Source organism: Oryzias melastigma, linkage group LG15 (genome assembly GCF_002922805.2).
Source record: "Oryzias melastigma strain HK-1 linkage group LG15, ASM292280v2, whole genome shotgun sequence".
NCBI classification, from domain to species: domain Eukaryota; kingdom Metazoa; phylum Chordata; class Actinopteri; order Beloniformes; family Adrianichthyidae; genus Oryzias; species Oryzias melastigma.
Genome location: NC_050526.1, coordinates 18,958,392 through 18,971,307, shown reverse-complemented (window position 1 = coordinate 18,971,307; position 12,916 = coordinate 18,958,392). Strand labels below are relative to the sequence as shown.

At 36.7% G+C, this 12,916-nt stretch overlaps 1 protein-coding gene across 1 annotated transcript in view; it reads right to left on the bottom strand.

Annotated features, from left to right (window-relative positions):
* Window positions 1-2,751: 2,751 nt before the first annotated feature.
* Window positions 2,752-12,916, bottom strand: part of LOC112161825 (E3 ubiquitin-protein ligase NEURL1) — a gene marked incomplete at its 5' end in the record, with an annotated part of 35,460 nt that continues 25,295 nt past the window's right edge. Inside the window, 3 exons of the mRNA XM_024297293.2 lie at window positions 2,752-3,074; window positions 3,164-3,337; window positions 6,519-7,223. Of these exons, the coding sequence (XP_024153061.2) occupies window positions 2,833-3,074; window positions 3,164-3,337; window positions 6,519-7,223 (1,121 nt within the window). The remainder of the gene's footprint in view (window positions 3,075-3,163; window positions 3,338-6,518; window positions 7,224-12,916) is intronic.

Here is a 12,916-nt window from a genome sequence, read left to right as displayed (position 1 = left end):
AATTAAATAAAATAAATCTTTACCATTTTAATAAAATATCGCCAGACTTTTACCAATACACACCCCTACTCTTATAAGTAAACAATATTAAATGTGATTCATTTAATTAAAAAAACATATCAAAGATGTTTTTTTTAAAGAATAATTATTAAAAAATAAGAAAATTTGCAAACATTCATGTTTTCACACATTTTATTTATTTATTTACTTCAGAAATATACAAAGTTAGCAAAAGGAGAAGAATTGGCATGCATCTTGAAAAGTCTGAACCGAGATTAGAAACTTCCACCGTTCATGCCACCATAAGGAGTCTATATGAAATCAGAATTTTTAACTGACCGAGCCTTAAAGTTCACCATTTTAACCTTAAAATATACTCAATCAAATAACTGTGGCAAGTCCCGTCAAACAACAAAACCCTCTGAAATAGAGTACAAAAATATTTAGGATATATTGAAGAAAACAAGTTAAATTAGTTTTTATTCTACAAATGTGAGCAGGTAGAAACCATTTGAAACCTTTAAAATCCAAATATAGACAAATCCCATCTTCAGAGCCCATTAGTCTTTAGTCTGAATCTATACAACAGCAAAAAAAAAACACATATTTTACACTGCAACCACACACAAATCAACGACTGGTTATTTGTACCACTAGAATAAATAAACCCCACATGAAAAAAGTCTCTTTTTGGGTGAAAAACATCTCATAAAGTGTTTTTGTTTTAATGTACAGACATATTTACAATCCAAAAGAAAAAAAAAAGCCCACACTTCCCAAAACATACAAAATTCCAGTCAGATGCAGGGATAAATGAGGAGGTATTATTTAAGCATGCTTTTAAACAGAGCAAAACATATCAGCTTTTTATTCATCAGATCTATATCCACATTTGACATTTTAAAGCTCACCTAAAAACTGCTTCTAATTCATGAAAAGTCTAAACTAAGGTTTGGAAATCACATGCAAATGAAATTCAAGCGACTTTTCATGTTTTTAACAGAATTGGACAGAATTACTGCAGCCAATACTTGGGTTTTGATTTCATAAATAATAGAAAAAGCAGTGTGTAACCTGAAGCACAGCCCTGGAGATGATGATAACGGTAATTTATCACCTTTATGTTCTCTTCCAGCATCCTAAAAATGCCTGGATGCCCACTAATGTTTATTTGAATGACTTTTTTTGTGCAATTACAGCATCCAGGAGACTTTCTTTAGGCTGAAAAACCCTTCCTCCCTCCTTTTTTCCTCCCCGTCTCTGTTTCAGACATCCATCATTTTCTCCCCTAATTCTGTTTCCACTTATTCCCATCCACAATCATTACCACTGTGACCTTCTGCGGTGACAATGATCGCCGTTTCTCTCAGCCTCTCCTTGACTTGTGTTGGTCGCACCTGCAGGTGGTAAGATATCCGGTAAAATGCGGTGAAATACTCCAAGGATTTTCTTAAATAATTTCCTTTTCCATTACGGCTTAGATCCAACTGTATATTACTGCTCTGGGAGCTTTTTCCACCAGCGAGCCTCTTTCTCAGACCGCTCTATTTTCATCGGTTTCTGGGAGGCTTCTGGAAACCTGAAATAAATTGATCCGGCCTTGATTTCCTCTCACATTTAGGAGAGAATTGATTCTTGCTCTGAAACAACAATTTGATTCAGTGCTTTCCGACAAGCAGAGGAGGAGCAGCTGGAGGAAGCACAGATTACTTTGCTTTGTTATTTTCTGCAGCTCTGGACAATTTGACTTTACTTGATGATGCTATCACCAGCGGAGTGACAGGTAACTCCACAGGAAGTGGGACAGATGCCTCTTTAGATATGTCTGCCTGCAGCAAAAGTGGGTCAAGGCAGAGCTGGCTCAAAATGACCTTTTTTGGAAAGATCAAAAGTATTTCTCAAGTGTTTTCTGTCAAACTAATGGTGATAACTTATACTAGGTTATTATATATTACAGGGATTCCTGCTTTCTGCAAGTCTGGTGCTTTATTGGAGCAACAGTTTGAAATAAATAGGATTTCTGAGCATAAAAAACTGACAGAAAATTACTTTTAAACAGATACAAAAAATTGCATGATGGGAAAATTGATTTAGAAAAACGTTTTTTTTCAGCGTAGCCTTACATACTTAACCCTCAGTACTCACGGTTTGTTTACTAATCACACTTTTTTTGCTCAAAATGACATAATTTTTATAATTGTCATTCAAAATTTAACATTAAAGTAAAAAAAAAAAAAAAAAAGCTTTGATATTTTTTTGACCTTTTTTTACATATACATAATTTTGACCTTCTCTTTGCTTTATTTTGGGATTTATACATTGTTATTTTGTCTCTACATGTTTGTTTTTTTAGCTATATATTATGAAAATAGCCTTTTTTTGTAGTCCAAAAATGACAACATTTACAACTCAAAAATTGCTTTTTTGGACAGTTTCAGGTTCATTGTGGAGTTAATGTGTATTATAATAAAATAAAGAATGGATATCGACCATTGCCACAAAAAAATTAGTTTTAAAGATAAATTGAAAAATAGTAAAAAATGCTTAAAAAGCAGCTTTAGCAGTAGAAGGATGTCAGAATAAAACAATAACAAGAGTTTTGTGTGATGTTATCTTTAAAAAAGTAACCATATACAGCAAATTTAGGAAAGTTCCGCTCCTGTTGTGCATTTGAACAGTTTCCAAAGAACTTTCCGACATATTTTCATGATTCATTTCAGAGCACCTGAGCTAAATACACACACAGACATGTGGATCTCACTTCCTTTTACTTTTCAAGGCTTTAACAAAAGCTTTTGCGAGGCTGGACTTTGTCTAAAATAAACCCCGAGTTTACGCATTTCGGTATATCTTGATAATATCTTTGATTGTCCTCCTGCAGATCGGGCAGGTTGCGTTGGTCATCTTGAGCTTGAGGCCGCAGGTGTAGCACAGACACATGTGTCCGCAGGCGTACAGGACGGTGTCCACCGCGTTCTCGTAACAGATGGCACAATCGTCGGCCAATAAGACGGGGGATGACGGGGGCGTGGGAGACTCCGGAGCGCTGGAGGACGGAGAAATTGGGATTGTGCCTGCAGTGAAAGGGACATGTGAGTGTACAAAAAATAAAACTGACATTTCTTAAAGGTATAACACTTTTATGCTCAAAGACAGGACAAACCTGGGGAGGAAGGAAAGAAAGCGTGCTGGTTGGAGTTGAGTCTTGCATTGAGGTTCATATTCTGTGGATTGTTGAGGTTGGCGTTTTGGTTGCAGAGCATCGGGGGGGCGTTGAGCTCGCACGTTGGGGAGCTGGGCGCCGACGAGCCTCGAAGGTTGGAATGCATTGATGAGCCTGGAAAACAGAGCAGACGTCCAGGTTATACCGTAAAGATCATATCCTGTAAATTAATACTGTGTTACGTTCAACTCTGCTGTTAGAGTCTTTCTCTTTACACATTTTAAATCAACTCTAGCACTAAGCAGATGACTTGTGAGTCTGCAGTCTGTGTGTGGGTGTATGGAAGTGAGTCACGAGTTTATGAAGCCTCCTTCCTTCTTTTATAATCCCATGATTGGACATGAAAACCTCCACAGACTATCTGTTGTCTCATTTACATGGGCCATCCCGAGCAGACCCCGTGGCATTAGCTTGATTGTTGCATAGACAACCTAATTCTTCTTGCACACTAAAGATCGGATTGCACACGCGGTGGACCAACAACTGCTTTATCACTTTCAGCAAAGCCTGAAAGTGATAAAGCAGTAACTTTAACTCTAGTAAATATATTTAGTGGTTGTTGTGTTTAAAAGTTTATTTAAAGTGCCTCAGTAGTTCATGTGTGATGGACAAAAATGTACTGAGAAAGCTTTAATACGCAGCCAAACATGACAGCTGCAGATTAGAACTGACTGGACATTTTACATAGAATTTAAAAAAAAAGTCTTGGTTTCCTGGCTAACTCCAACAAAATGGCCATGTGACAGCAACAGACTTCCTATCTGTTCCACTTCACAGGCTTGAAAACACCCCAGCCGCAACAAACTGTCACTCGCCTCAGCGGCTAAGCGTTTCCATGGAAACGTGCGGCGTGGAGCTGGAGCGAGTGGGTGAGAGGAGACGTCACAAATGCACTCCCTGCAGCCGGAGTGGGTAATGATTCGAGGAATGCGCGTTCCCCAAAAGAATCAGCGAGAAGGGGAGAAATGTGGAGAAAATCACGTCAGGAAAAAAAGGGAGACCATCGGGAGACTTGGTGGCTGGGGAACCGGCTGTGGGTGGAAAACCCCAAATCTCCATGCAATTACATTTTAATAATGCATCAGGAGGGCTTCATAAGGGACTTTTGCAGGCTCCCTCCTGATACATAATGCTGGTTGCTGGGAGCCCACGCAACACAGAAATAACCTCCTCAGTTCCTGGTCTAACAGCCTACGTGGAGGGAGGGGGCTGAGTGCATCCTGACATGATTTATGTAAGGAAATTAGGAGAATTGACAGATTCTAAGTGCATTTTACTCTCCCTGAATTTAATCTCAAATTATAGATTTCCAGTGAAAAGATGCCTCGCCTGCTGGGATGCATTCATTAATAGCTTAGCAAGCAAACAACCATTGAGAAAAACTATTTACCAAAAGATTTAGACAAATGTCTCAATTTGCATTGACAGTAAATATACTGAAAAACTTTCCTGAACTGCAATATTGCACATTTACATTAAAAAGAGAACCACTTCTGAGTAAATTCAAATTGTGTTTGATCTACTTTTAATTTGGGACATATTTTGCAATCAATGTTCCCAAAATATAAATTTAGTGATACAAAAGCTACGTTTTTTTTTTATTTTAACTTCCCTCTGGTTTAGAGAGCATGAACTCAATCCCTCAGTTTGCAAAAAATCTCAAGCATATCTACCTTTTTCATCATTTTATGAATTTAACTACTGTTTTATTCTTGTACTGCATTTTATAATTTCTTTTTTACCTGTAAGGAAACCTTGGGTGCCCAGTAAGGCGCCATAAAGATAAAATGTACTATTATTAGCATTATTATATGTAAAATTTGCCAAAGTGAACAAAAATTTAAGCTGCTTAATGAAATATCCCAAAGGTTTTATGAAAAAAATATAAAATGATCCAAAGGTACTGGACAAAGTAAGGAAAAAAACGAATGTCTTTTTTTTATTATTAAAGAAGCTTAACTTAAGTTTAAAGCTGCGTTCATGAGTATTCAAATTGTGATGAATCAAGAGCAGATAAAAAAAATGCTGTCAGAAAAAGCTCAGTTGTGACGTAGAAACTGCGATGAAACTGCAAAGTCTCCCTACTCTGCTACATTCTGATACATCCAGTTTCATTAACATCTTAATTTTCCTGAACCCTGGTTAAAATTTCTACGGCTGGATAGTTCCAATATTGTTCGCCATTTTTGCTGCATCGCTAATGTTAGCTTGGGGTTGTGTGGCGCTATGAGCTAGCAGGAGAGCATGTAAACAAAGGGGTTGATGGGATATCAGCAGAGGCTTACTTTCGCTCCAACAGTGCCGTGTATAACTCAGTGGCAAGTTTCTTTTTTTAAATTTTTTTATTTTTTCTATTCTTTTTTAACTTAGTGGCAAGTTTCTGATGAACTACTGCAAAAACTATGTTCTAGAAAACGAAACAAAGTTTTAGATTTTGGCTAAAAATTACATACTGTAATCATAATTAATATGAATGATTTTACAACTGATCGAAGGGTGATTGGAGTGGAACTTCAAACTAAATGTGACCTGTTTTTAATTTAAAAAAAACACATTTCGCCTGAGTCTTTTTGAACAGAATGGGACATTTGAGTGCACACTTGTGTAATTTGATGTAATTTTAAGAAGCTAGACGTCACACTCAACAGAGTAATAATTCAGACATTTTTAAATAGATAAAATCTACATGTTGGAAATTCAACATTTTTTTATACATTTAAATGTCAACTATCCACAAATCAAAATGTTACTTTAAAGTAAGTTAAACTTCACAGTGGAAGCTGGTTAGAATGACAAGTACTTCTGCACTAAGATAGTCTCATGGACTCATGGAATGCAAACATTTCACACCACGTGCACTCACATCAGCTGCTTGTGGCAAACATATACTTTGTTATAAGTTAAAACCTCCATTTTTATCCCTTGAAATTAATGCAAAGTTGCTTTTTTCCCCTATATTTCTTAATTTGTGACGTTTACTTTGGTTCATTTTACCCTTTAGTTTGCTCTTTAGCTCATCCAGTAGATAAACTTCACCAAAGTTATGTTGCACGTGAAAAGACGCCCTCCTGTTTGGATAGATTAGGGCTTGCCTGTGTCCACACCAGAGTAAAAAAGTTGGTTTCCTTTTTAGATGTTCAGGGAAAAAAAGGAAAATGAGTCCTGAGTTTGTGCAGAAGACAATAAAAGTCATCTATCTGAATAGATAAGAATCAACAAATCTGTGAGAAAATACAGATACAAAAAGACAATTAAAAGCAGCTGCTAAGTTGTAGGAATGAAACTGAAATCCTACCTAAAATCCTGAGTTGAGTGGTGGTGCTGTGAAGCCCGAAGAACATTGAAAGTGGTCTTGAGTTATCCACACACAGCTGCATCCCCGTCCTGACTCCATTGTGGCTCATCATCACCTCCCCAGCTGGATTCACCACAAAGCCCAAAATATCTCCACTCTGGAGCGGCACTGTCACCCAACCCACGGCCCAGAATTCCTTGCGGTCGACCAAGGACTCTGGGTTGCATGGGAGATCACTGGGCCTCAAGGTGGCGGGGTCGCAGGAAGTGACGCCGTAAGAAAGACACCTGGCATGAGGGAGTCCCACCTTTACCTTCATATACAGGCTCTCTGAGCAGTACAGCGGCCTGCTGGTGAACACCAGGGTCCGCTCGTCTCCACGGTGATTCAACCGGGCCACGATGTGCTTATCCAGCTTAGTGACGTGGATTCCGTGCACGTCGTGAAAGTGCACGTCAGAGTCCAAGTGGCCGGGTAGCAGCAAGCACTGCTGTAGATTCTGACAGTTCTGGGGCACGTGGCAGGACGTGGGGCTGAAGGGCTGCTCCTCTTCCTCGTCCTCGTCGTCCAGATGCATGTCCCGCAGGCTCAGGTCACACATACTGATGGAGAGGCGGGGGTCGTGGCTCTTCCGCTGAGTCGGGGTTCGGCGCTCTGAGGTAAAAGAACGAGGGCGCATGCAGTTTACCGCGACCATCTCAGTGTCTGCAGAAAAAAAACAATAACACAAACAGCGTTATGTATGCATTATGCAATGACCTCTTTGCTGGTTTCAAGTTAACTTTTGAACTTTAATTACAGAACAAAAATGCTAATTAATGGTTGTGAAATGAAAGAGATGTCATATGGAGTCGTCTAAAATGTTTTCAACCACTTAATAATCGTTTATTCTGGTTTGTTAAGCTGTTTTGTCGTTTACTGTTTCGAGGTCGGATATACAGCCGGGCTATGGCCCTCTAAATACAGTGACTTCAACCCAAAAAAAGAACAAAAATACCACGATAAATAAATTAAAGGCAAAATAAAAGACAAAAAAATATAAGGATGGAAATTAAGATAAATAAACAAAAAAAAACATTTTTAGATGCATTTATTATGATTCATAAACGATTGTAAATCATTGTATACATTTTTTTAAATTTCAATAATTGAAAAATTTGTATGATTTAAAGCTAAAGTATCAAGCGAAATTATGGCATTTTTTTATCTTCCAGATCCGAGCGGCCACAAGTTTGCTTATGGTGACTGTTTGGAAGCATTTTGGTTTTCATAGTTTTGAGGGTCAATTGGACAAAAATCACAATTGAGTTATGTCCCACCAAAATTAAATACATAGGAAACACAACAAATTTGTGAAATGACAATGTGTGGCTTGCTAGACACTATTTATTTATTTTATTTGTTTCATTAAAGTTTCAATAAACTGTCCTCCTAATTGTTTTTATTTTTAGCTAGCATATAGCTTAAACACTTCCAAATTTAAAGCTAGTGATGGTTAAGATGTGTGCTTTACATCCAGTCAAAGCTCAATTCGATTAGTAAGATAATAAAAAAAAAAACAATCGGTGATTAGTCAACTAAAATAATCGTTTGTGGCAGTCCTCGCACTGATATGATGGTTTTTTCAAGCATTTTAGGGGCATGAAAGGATACGACACCCCACACAGCACAGTGGGGCTGGCTAAATCCAGACCATTTGTCATACCTGCCACTGTAGACAAAAGGTGGCTTCCGGCTTTTCTCCCTTATGTCATATTTATTCAGTGGGCCCTCTATGAACCATAGATTTCAGTCCAACAGGATAAACAAATGCGTCAGCGCTTTCATGCTAAGAAGCATATTTAAGTGGTGGCAGCCTGGAGCTGCCGGCCGGCCTCTACATTATGGTTAAAAAGAGGAAAGACATAACAGTTTTATGTAACACTAAAGAAAAGAGATTGTGTGTTTGTTCTACTGCACCTCGGGGCCCTGCAACCATGAGCCAAACTCTGCTTCATATACTATAAACACACACGGTTCCGAGATGTTTACATAGCGAGCTGTCTTAGTAGCAATGACTTGGTGTGCCCCTGGTCAATGTTAAGACTTTAAGGCATGTCAATAGACATGGGGAGAAAAAGGCATTGCGAAAACTACCTGACAAGTCTCCTTGCTTCTTAGCGCCTTCAAAAATAGCCCTTTCTATGCTAATCCTCTGTAAACTAGAAGCCACACGGAAACATTGATCAGAACAGTGTCGGGAGCTCACTGCCAATTTTAAAACAAGCTAAAATTAACCCGATTGGACAATTTAGGGAAGCGGGGATAAAACGGTGACATGATGGCTGTCTGCTTTGGGCTTTCCCAGAGAGAAGTGTCCTGGAGAAGCGGAGGAGTGAGCCAAAGAAGGAGTGTTGGTTTGACACTTGAGGAAAAGGGCACGCCTAAACAAGTCCTCTTTATCGCCCAGAGACGGCACATCTCCGGCCAGCCGCTGATAATCTGCTCCAACTTAATTACTTCCTCAGTCAAAAGTGTCCACAAGTGGCAATAAGGCCCTTATTATTAGCAGCCTTATCACCCTCAAGGAAAGTTAGCCGACTTGGGAATTCAGAAAGTCCCTGAGCTTCTTGTGGCTTTTTTTTTTTCTCTTTTAGGGCTGCAGTCATCTAAACAAGATGTGAGGAGAAAAGCAACTTTACAAAGAAAATCTCAAGCCACAGTGAAGAGAAACACAAGTGATAAAAGGCGTCAAAACAAAAGGGGGAAAATGGGTTTTGAATAAATATGTATGATGTCTTCCTGGGTTTATTCCCATCGGAGTCTTGGATAGAATTTTGCACATTCAAAAAAAATCCTTAAGTCACACCTTGACTTTATTATAGAGGTTAAAATGAAAATATATTTATAAAAACTGATTTTGACGTAAAAAGGAATCCCAATAGTAAATAGAAGATGTAATTATAAGCTTCGCTTATACATTTAATGCAAACCCAAGAGCTTTTCTCTCATCTTTGAGCTGATAAGTGGCTGAATGTGAGAGCTTTGTGTTTTAGAAAGACCTCAAAGACATAAAGTTTGTCACGCATTCAGACTTTAAGAATGTTCAAAAGTTGAATGCACAACAGCTGGAGGGCGATGAAACTCAAGGATGCTCTTTCATAAAAACGTTGAACCAAATCTGAAAACAAGGAAACATTTGGGGGAAAACTGCCAAAAGAAAATTGATAGTAAATGTCAATCATGACTGGAGTTCAAACGTTTTTTTATCTTTTGATTTATGCTTAATGACGTTCTGCTGCAATAATGAGTCAAAATGAAAGAAAGTTGTAAAATGAATTATTTTAAAATGGAAATTTTATAGTGTTACATATAAAGCAAGGATTTTAATTGTAAAAAATATTAAATAAAAATTCCTACCTGGGTATATTTCAAAAAACAATATGGTTTATAATAGGTAAATATTGTCTTTGTACAATAAAGGGCATCCACTGCAAAACAAAAGAACCTTACTATTCTATTACCTCTCTAGCAAACCTTTTGACTTGTGGGCCGAAAAAGGTTCATTTGACAGAAGAACAAAGAGCAGATGATTAGAGTTTTGATAATTTACCTTGTTAGAGAAAGAAATAAAATATGGACAAAAATATACTTTAATTTTGATTGAAAAAAAATTTGAAAGTAGAACATTTGGGAGTTTTTAATTTCAAAACTGTGAGTTTTTTTTATTCTTCTCATTTTAGTGCCAATTACACAATTGCAGCGTTCATGTGTTGTTGGAATAATCGGAAAAATGCTAATACAACTTAGAAAACACACATGAACCTCAGAAAAACAAAAATTTTCAATTGTTATTTACGGTGCATCAGAATTACAGGGAAAATAAAACATTGATAAGAATAACCCTGATTTCTGAGTCAACAGATTTTTTATTAATCATGCAAACATGATAGACTGGTGTTCTTTTTCTAATAACAGGATGGAAAATTGGATCAAGTTATGTACATTTTGCTCAAGAGAGCTAAAGTTTTCTGGCACGTAGCCATGGTTTTTTCATAGATTTAACGTGTATGTTTAAACAAAACGGGTTAGTGTTTACGATTTTGCAAGATATGTGATTTTAAACTTTAACTAAATACGTATATAAGTTTATGGACTAAACCATTTGGAACAGGACTTTCTTCTGCAACTGGAGCTCATTTGATGCAAAAAGCTAACGATGGAGCTAGCAAAAGACTGCTAACCGTAACGCTTGACTACAACTTTTGTGACATGCTTCTTCTTTTGCAACCTGGCATAAAAACATTCTACCTGTCACTATCAGTAAGTCTGCAGATGATGGACAAGTCATGACAAAATGAACAGAAGAACAAAATTAAGCCGTTCCCAAACACCTCAAAGTCAACTCCTCCTCCCCCGTACCGTAAATTAGAAACATAAAAAGTAAGAGACAGATGGCATGTCAGATAACGAAAATAAAAACACAAAAGAAAACATAGAAACCTGCAGGGCATAACAGAACCATGTAGAATGGCATGTGCCAATAGAGCAGGAATGGGTGTGAGATCATGTAAAAAGCTAGGGGATTTTTAGTTGTCAAACAAACGTGAAGAAAATAAGCTTAAAATTGCATAATTGTGTACATCTCTTTTCAGGAGCAGGCGATAAAAAAATGCTGTCATTCATGACAAAGAAAATATGCTGGACGGGCCACTAGCTGCCTGTAAACAGAGAGCTCTCAGCAACGAGAGGGGAAGAGGAGCGGAATAGCTCAAACTACACAACTACTGACGCTTTGCAGAAACGAAGTCCTAGAAAACATTAAGGTTTTTAATTTGGGATAAAAACTGGATAATTATAATTAAAAGATCACTGGGAACAATTTAAAAATACACTTAAAAATTGAAACATTGGATTAATTGACATAATCTGAAAATAATCATTTTAAAAGAAAAAGTAACAAAGTAGTAAAGTTAAAAGAAAGTAAATTAACTTAAACTATATTCCACTCATTCACGAACAGTTGAAGGACTGCATGAATTATTCAACGAGGATCCTAACAACGGCAGCCATAACTCTCCATAAATCCATCACTCCTTAAATTATAATCCACTGGATTATAAAGCATATTTTCTATTTTTGAACAAATTCAAGAATTTAAAGTATTCCCCTTGGTTTTTATATATGATAGGGGTCATTTCGTTAGCTCTGATTTAGTTTTTGTTGGTTATATCTATTAATTTTTGGCTGAAATTTACTAGAAAAAGTATAATAAATAGTTTTTTTAAATATATCATCGATGACTCTACACTTCCTGCTGCATTTGCTGCATTGACATGACCCTATGGTATAGGATGTCTTTTATTTTGAAAGGAAGTCATGCAAAACTCTGTCAAAAGTTATAAACCGTATATATTTAAAAAAAAAAAAAAGCTTTTTTTTTTCTTCATGTTTATGTTTTATTTATGCCAAAAAAACCACAACAGTTTATTTAAATGCATAATGTCAGTAGCAAAAACATAAATATAAATCATTATGCTATTTTTCCAGAGTGAGTGAAGATTTTGTGGCTCCTACTGGGTTTTTGTTGGCAAGAAATCAACCTAAATTACTCTTTAAGTGTTGAAGGTTGCAGACTACTGGCTTAAGCCATCAACTCAAAATTATAATTTAAAACTGATCATTTTAAATGTAAAAATTACAGATTTTATTTTATTTTTTAATTGATTCAATGTTTGACTTTTTTCGGTGAAGATCAAAATATGATTGGAGGGGGTCTTTAAAAATGATCTCAAATAATATGCAAGAGGAAAACAAATAATTAGTCATATTATTTATGTATTTAAGAATTAGACACTCTTTATCAAGTAGATTATACTGTAAATATTGATGTTTTTTCTTTGAATTTTAAACATTTCTTGAAACTTTAATGCAACACAAACTAATTGCATTATTAACTGAATAACTATTTGATGATAAAATATATAAATATGGACTGAAATCACTTTACCAACATTAGAAGCCTTTAAAACAGATCTGGGTAATCAGTCTAACTTGGATACCAGGAGGGATGACTGGTTGACACATTCGTTCCAACTTTTTATTTCCCAGCTGTAGCTTTGAGAAAAAGGTTTTACTTTTACTTGAGGCTTCCGGGGAATTTCCTGACTTTAACTGGCATTGAAACACACCCCATCATAAACACAGAGATAATTATCTATCAACTTAAAGCTATCCACTTTCAGGCTAGAAAGACTAGTTTTAGGGAAGGGAAGACAGCCAACAATAAACGTCATTCTAAGGGGAATAACATTTAAAAACAACTTGCTTTGCTCAACATACTTAACAAAGGTGTGCACACGTTTAATACAAATTGGGACTGGACAGCTCCTAGTTGAATAATGGCTCGACAGTAAAGA